The sequence below is a fragment of the Psammomys obesus genome, unplaced genomic scaffold (genome assembly GCF_907164565.1).
Source record: "Psammomys obesus unplaced genomic scaffold, mPsaObe1.curated_primary_1811, whole genome shotgun sequence".
Taxonomy (NCBI): domain Eukaryota; kingdom Metazoa; phylum Chordata; class Mammalia; order Rodentia; family Muridae; genus Psammomys; species Psammomys obesus.
Genome location: NW_026596120.1, coordinates 5,866,960 through 5,874,380, shown reverse-complemented (window position 1 = coordinate 5,874,380; position 7,421 = coordinate 5,866,960). Strand labels below are relative to the sequence as shown.

General features: G+C 48.3%; 1 protein-coding gene across 1 annotated transcript in view; it reads right to left on the bottom strand.

Annotated features, from left to right (window-relative positions):
- Positions 1-463: 463 nt before the first annotated feature.
- The window catches only part of Pcolce2 (procollagen C-endopeptidase enhancer 2), a 67,096-nt gene continuing 60,138 nt past the window's right edge, over positions 464-7,421 (bottom strand). Inside the window, exons 13-15 of the mRNA XM_055629499.1 lie at positions 2,889-2,972; positions 1,163-1,330; positions 464-942 (exon numbers count right to left, since the gene is read on the bottom strand). Of these exons, the coding sequence (XP_055485474.1) occupies positions 812-942; positions 1,163-1,330; positions 2,889-2,972 (383 nt within the window). The 3' untranslated portion in view covers positions 464-811. The remainder of the gene's footprint in view (positions 943-1,162; positions 1,331-2,888; positions 2,973-7,421) is intronic.

Below are 7,421 nucleotides of genomic sequence, written 5' to 3'. Positions count from 1 at the left end.
TAAATACTAGTCCACAGCAGGAAATGCTTCCGGCGGGAAGGCAGCTTTCTCCTAGGGCTGGGGGAGCCTCTTCTAGTGACATTTCGAACACCGGGTTTTGGGGAAAGTCCCTGTATGTTATACACCTGAGCTTGCATTTCGGAGGCCACATGAAGAAGGCTGGACTGGATGGTAGAGGGACACCTTTCTGGATTTGCAGGCCGAGATTATAGTCCGTTGACACTACGACCTCAGTTTCATCCATGCAATACTTCGAGTGCTCTAAACCGACAGAAGGAGAACCTTACGTGCAAATAGCATCCTGAACACTGTTTATCGGGAGTGGGTCAGCGGCTGCACCTTCTGGGAGAACAAGTTTACTGGCTGCCTTGTAATCATTTAAAATATTTTATTAAGTGCCGATTTAAAAAAAATGCAAGAGAAAAATGTGACACCTTAGAGCAAATGCTTGAAGGTAACCAAGTATCATTATAAATATTGTATTTTATAAAATCGCTTTTATATCTTCGTACAGCTCAATTCTAGCATACCCTTCCACAGAGATATACAAGCCTTCCCAGCCACAGGGCGCTTGCTGCTGTTTCCTATCAGGCAGCGGGGTGGGAGGGTTCTCAGATGTCTGCTTCTCACAGTGCAGGCTCAGGGCTTCCGCCAGCAGAACTCAGGAGGGGCTCACACTTCCGTCACGTGACTGCCTTGGCCCCACCTTTCAGAATGCTCAGTACTAAGTAGTGTGGGTTTTATTTCTACGTGGGGAGAATATATCTTTCGGTGGCGATGAGCAAGTGCAGCTAAGCGGCAGAGCTCAGGGCTAACACTGCTTGTTCTTCAGGGCGTTCATGGGCTTCTGGTTCTTATTCTTGAACATCTTGACAAAGCTGTTTGGCATGATTTTGCCACGTCCATCCTCACCTACTTGTCCCATAATAATGTAATTCAGACCTAAAGAAAGAGAATATATATTATATATAAACATATATCTATATATAAATGTTTTCTTTTTCTTCTTTATGTTCATGGCTAAAGGCTTCCTACCCCATCAGAGCAGACAATGTTTTAGGCCTGTCTACCTTCCCTAGACCAGCCCCTGCCTGGCAAGGTCCGTGACCCGGTCCCTGCTGCTGAGCTCCCCACAGAAGGAAGGCGCTGGGTCGATCCTCACCTCGTCTGAGAAGGGGGCACTGCCTGCAGACCACGATGAGCTTCACACTCATGTTCTTGCCGGCCTGCTGGATGGCCAGGTTGCCCTCCCTGTAGATGCTGATGATGGAGACCGTGGCGTGCAGACTCCCGCCTCGCGTGACCGTTGTGATGACGGTGCCGGCTAGCACTGTAGAGGAAAACCGACGGTGAAGGCAAACCCAGGCAGAGCCGAAAACGGTTTCAGTCCTTTCCGGTTTCCGAAATGAAAATTTAGTGCTAAAGGGCTCTCAGAACTGGGCACTAGAAATGCAGGTTAGACACGGATCAGAGAGCTACAAGGCCTGTGTTTGGGGGTTTAGTTCCCAGAAGAGAAATCCAGCTGCTTTCCCACACATCAACCCCTGGCCCCTGAGATGGAAACTCACTTAAAATTCTCCCTCCAACATGTGGATAGATTGCCACAGAGAGGACAGAGTTATGAGCCTGGCTTATTGGTTGATTAAATGAGGGGGGAGGGGAAGGCGGGCTGGGGAGGGAAGGGAGAGAGGGGGCGGACTGGGGTGTGTGTGTGAAGGAATCAGGATGTCTGGTTATGTAATAAGGGCCTCCGGGAGAGAAGCCCCATCCCTAGGTGGAGAGCAGGGTCCGGCAGGCCCGCCCCGCATGGGGACTTTAACCTATGAGTACCGAGCAAGTCTGTTCATCTCACTTAGAAAATCAAAGCAGAGAGCTGAGCGATGGCTTCGAACAAAGCGTAAGCTGTGCGTCCCTTCACACGACCCCAACCTGTCCCCAGGGGGCGTTTCCTTCCCTGCCGAGAACTCCCGGTCCCTTGGTGATAATCCGCTCACCGCGCCATCCGAGCGGGCCACAGACCACGGGCTGAATCTAGTTTTAGACGTGGCTGCCGTTACCCCTCCGGACGGCAACTCCTCCCACCCAAGACTAACCCAGGGGTGGCTGCAAATACACCTGACGATCTTTGCTGAACCCAGCACGGAAACTGCAGAAAGACCCGTTGCCACCGGAGGGTACTGAGAAGAAGCTGGAACTTGGGGTGGGGTGGGGTGGGCTTGTTCTTGATAACTTGTTCCGCTGCAGCAACTTTCCTTTCCCGAAGAGTTTAAATTTGGCGTCTCTCGTTCTCCAGCGGTTTTCACGAGGGTGTGAGCTTTTGATCTCCCTTAGGGAAGCCCAAGCGCTTCATGCCTCCCTCCTCCTCTCGTTCCAGTTTGCAGGAGCGTCAACTGGACGTCAGATTTTTCACGTTTTATACCTCAGCGCTTTGGAAACCCGAGGCTGTGAACGCGCTTGCGTTTCTTTTGGCCGTGAGCTTAGCTACCTAATGTACGTAAGCCATAGGCCAGATGTGAGAAAATAGCCCTCTGGAGTATGAAAAGCAAACCAAAACACGTAGGACAAAAAGACTCTACAGGCTTTTTCACAAAGTCAGCCAGAACCCGGTCGAGTACCAAGAGTCAGCTGGTTAAAGGGGTGGGCGGGGGCGGGGGAGTACGGCCTCTAGAGCTTGTTTTTCTCATTGTGAGGCCCAACAGTCCAAAGAGCGCGGGCGGACACACTCGGGTGGACACTGCTTCCCGGGAAACTCCCTGTTGCTGAACCGCCTCTATTCAAGTCACCTGGGGGGGGGGGGGGGAGCGGAGCGTGCCTTTGAGGCCTTTGAGATTAAGCACACAAGTCTCAAGTTTCTCGTTAGAGAGAGAAGGCTGGTCTCTGTTTCTTACCAAAGTTGCTTGAACAGTAATTGCTCTCCAGAGTCCCAGTCCGTCTACACTTTTGCTGACACAGGGCCACGGTGGGTTTTAAACCTAATTGAAAGAAGAAATTCAAAGAAGGGAGTCAGGAGATTCAGGAAAATGAATTCGAGTCTAATTTGGTGTTTATATCAGAATCTAGCCAGTTGCAAATACCATTCATTTCCCTGAGCCCCCAATCTACCACTGCAATGAAATAATTATGAGCCACGCAAGAGGAATTCTTCTGCTACCAGCTACTGTCTCACAGGAACTCAGTATTCTCCACTGGATTTTAAACCTGAGGTCAACAATAATCCGACTTTAGCCTTATTCTCTCCTCTTTTAAAACCAGTGGTTCTCAGCCTTCCTAAGGCTGTGACCCTTTAATACCATTCCTCATGTTGTGAGGAACCCCAACCATAAAATTATTTTCGTTGCTGCTTCATAACTGTAATTTTGCTGTTGTTATGAATTGTAATGTAGATACCTGATGTTTCCAATGGTCTTAGGTGACCCCTGGGAAAGGTTGAGAATCTCTGCTTTATATGAACTCTATCCCAGAATAGACCTGTGTGCCCAGGTTAGGAAAACAGAACAAAAGAAAGCACATACACACACACACACACAAACAACAAAAAACCAACAAACAAACCCCCCCCCCCCAAAAAAAAAAAAAAAAAAAAAAAACAGAAAAAGCAACAGGACAAATCTGAGCTGACTGAGCACACGTCAATTCTTCACAAGAGGGATTCTGTGGTGGTCTGTGAGGGTTAGAGTAGCTTCTTGGTGTGCTTAAAATATGCAGCTAGCTAGAGTTCAGTAGTGCAGGACTTTAGGAATGCTACTCACGTGTAAAACATGAGGTCTGACGCCAGGAATCACCATTTATTTTGAATCCACTATTGACTATAAGGGTCTCAAGAAGTAAACACTAACCAGTTCCTTCATCAAGAGTCACAAGGTGAAGGTCTAAGTAGACACAACCACAGTTGTTCTCAATTGGCGGCAACTTTGTTCTGTGGGAGACATGGTGATCCCAGGAAACCGTCACAGTTTTCTGACTGAGGGGGCACCAACGGTATCTCGTTCACAGCGTAAACTGTGCGTCGGTGCTGGTTGGTTTCTGCCAACCTGTCACAAACTGAGACACCCCCGGGAGGAGGCCATCTTAGCTGAGAAATGCCTCCATAAGATCAGCATGTAGGCATCTCTTGATTAAGGGTCGCTCGCTGTGGGCGATGCCGGCCCGGGCTGGTGGTCCTGGGTTGTCTAAGAAAGCAGGCTGAGCAGGCGTGGAGGAGCAAGCCTGTAAGGAGCACCCCTCCGTGGACGCTGCACTACTCCTGCCCTGACTTCCCTGGATCCTGGACTACAAGACGTAAGATGAAAGACATTCTTTCCTTCCCAAGTAGCTTTCGGCCACGGTGTTTTATCACAGAAACACAAACCCTGGCTAAAACTGCGCCACCGCTCACGTAAGGTCCCGTAACTGAATGTGTGTGTGTGTGGGGGGGGGGGGGGGTCGCAAAAAGTTTGGCACTCCTACAAGGTTTCTCAGTGCACAATGGCCCAAGAAATGACTCCGCTTCGAACACACAATGTGTCTGAATCCGAAGCGTTTGTGGCAGCATCTGCCTGTGCTGCCCTGCAGCACAGCTCACGCTGCCAGGCCCCTCACACCAGGCCTCCCTCCCTGAAACACCTCGGCTCAGATTCCATTCGCCCGCGTGGAGCACCTGTTGAGTTTTTACTGTAGCTGCAAAGTTGCCTGCCCTAAAACACAAAAATTAGTTCTCTCCAAATGAGTCTCTCAGGGGAAACAAACCACGCCTCAGGGTAGGCCCATGTCCGGCAATAGATGGCTGACACAACAGGAACTCGGCGGCAACTTTGGAGGTTCTTTGTCTCCTAATGTTAGGTGAGAGCATTTAAAAACAACAACAAAACAACCTTACAGATTCTTTTTGTATGTACTATGGCTTTGTTTTAATGGTTTTTGTGGTTTTATGAGATGCCTGTGTGTGTGTGTGTAAATGTGTGTGTGAATGTGTCTAGATGTGTTTCTTGTGCTTTCTCTTTGGTTGTTTTTCTTAAACATACATTTAAAAGAAAAAAAAAGAATTCAGAAAACATTTTAGGAGGAGGGAGCTATGTCATCTCTACTGGTTAGTTCTTTGTCAACTATCAGCTTGTGTCACAAGCTGGAGACATCTTGGAAGAGAGAATCTTAACTGAGAAAGGGCTTTTATCGGATTGACTGTAGGCAAGTCTGTGGGGGGCGTTTTTTTTTCTTTTTATTATTCTAAGTGTGTGACTCTTTTGCCTGTATGTATGTCCAGGTGCCACATGTATGCCTGATGCCGAGGAATGCTGGAAGAGGAGGTTGGATCCCCTAGGACTGGAGTTTCAGACAGTTGTAGGCTGCCATGTGCGTGCTCAGAATCTAACCCAGGTCCTCTGGAGGAACAGCCAGTGTTCTTAACATCTGCGCCTTCTCTCCAGCCCTAGCATTTTCCTTCATGATTGATGTTGAAGGGCATCAACCCCCTGAGGATGGTGCTAGACAGGTGGTCCAGGAAGCAAGCTGAGCGAGTCATGGAAGGCAAGCCAGTAAGCCGCGCTCCTTCACGGTCTCTGCCTCAGGTCCTGCCTCCAGCTTCCTACCTTGAACTCCTGTCCTGGCTTCCCTCAGGGATGGACTACTTCCCAGAGTGTGAGATGAAATAAACCTCTCCGCCTCAAGTTGCTTTTGGTCAGTGTTTTATCATGGCAGCAGACAGCGAAGTGGGACATCACTGTTCTAGAAGTGCTGGTCTTCAACTGGAAGATAAACTTCCCTAATGACTCAGAAAAACTCAATGGCACAGGGATGAAGGTAAGCATCTTCCAGGAGGATTGTGGGGAATCGGCTCCTTTTCGGTCTTGGAATGTCTGCCAAGTGTATCTCTGCCCTCTGGTCCTTAAGTCAGAGCTTGCGCCATTCCACCTACCCCATCTTGTATTTATCTCAATTTCTGCACAAGCAAACACCCCCTGGCTCTCAGCCTTTCTCGTGTGGATTCTTACACTATCTCCGGGAGTCCACCCTCTTCATGGATGACCCAGCTTCATCCTCATTAGGGAAGACCATCTGCCATCAAACCTAGGCTCAGATGTCCTCATACAGAATCATGTATAGTGCCCATCTCTTAAAAGGCAAAAATTTAGACATCTTAATATCCAGGATAGCTCCCCTTCTTCCAGGATCATTTATTTAATCTAATGGCTACCCTACCCCATTGCTGGAGGGTCGGTGCCCTGAGCTCTCACATGGTTCCTAGCCAATTCACTCCAGCTAGCTTTTACTTGCTTAGTTATAACACTTGGCTTCTACAGTCCATTTTCCAGTCAACCACGTTGGGGTTTGGTCTGATGCTTGTATTTTGACACTAATTACTGGACCTCAAGATCTGGTTACTATCTGGATACACCTATCCTTGTTATCTAAACCTGCCTAAGACATTTTTCCTGATTGGTTGATTAAAGGCCTAAAACCTGGGCAGGGCAGAATGGGGTAGGTCTGGCTAAGGTTCCCAGGCTTTGGGAACAGGACAATCAGCAGAAACAGAGAGATGACGGGAAGAGAGAAGGAAGGAAGGAGGGCCCCTCGATGAGTTAGCATGGAGGAGGAACCATTCCTGGAGAAAGGACTCCAAGAATGGCGTAGAGAGAAACACCAAGATGAAAAAATGTGAGCAAGTATTTATAAGATTATAGACGGGAGGTAGACCAGATAGGAATTGTTAAGGTAGATGGCATTGGATGGGGGCTGGGAGGTGGATGGTGAGATTATTGAGGCAGCATAGGTAAAAATATCTGCTCAGCCCAAAGTAGATAATTATAAAATCTAACAGGTGTCTGTGTCTTATTAATTGTGACAGCGGGTTAAATGATACCTCCATAATAATTGTAGCTTAATAATAAACATTTATTAGGACATACCCTTTAAATATACGACAGCACAACCATTTTCTTTACAGTCATTTAAACCATCATGTTCCCTCTCTCCATCAAGAAGTCCTCCTGCAGGAGAATGCTCTTTTTGGTGCCTGCACTCGAGTTAGCTGAGTTCACAGCACCAGAAAGTGACAGGCTCCCGGTGAATCAACCGGCTGCCCCATTTCCACAACCGTTTGTCAGATTTTCATTCTCCTAGCTGCTGGTGCCGTCACTCCTCCCCAGCGTGCCTCAGTGGTCACAGCAGAGAACCTTCTTGGTGTACCCACTAACCCTCAAGGCCACCTCCACACCCACACTCTCTTCTTTGGCTTCTCTTAGGGAGGAGGCTACGCTCTTTGGTCCGAGCCTTTCCAGTAGGGAGTGTGCAGACTATAGCCTTTGTGACAGACCTTCCCACCTCTGTTCCTTCTGTCCCCTGCATTCACCTCTCTGTCACTGCACCATACTGGTGTTAATGTGTTGGTCTCTCAGTGGTTCTATCTATCTATCTATCTATCTATCTATCTATCTATCTATCTATCT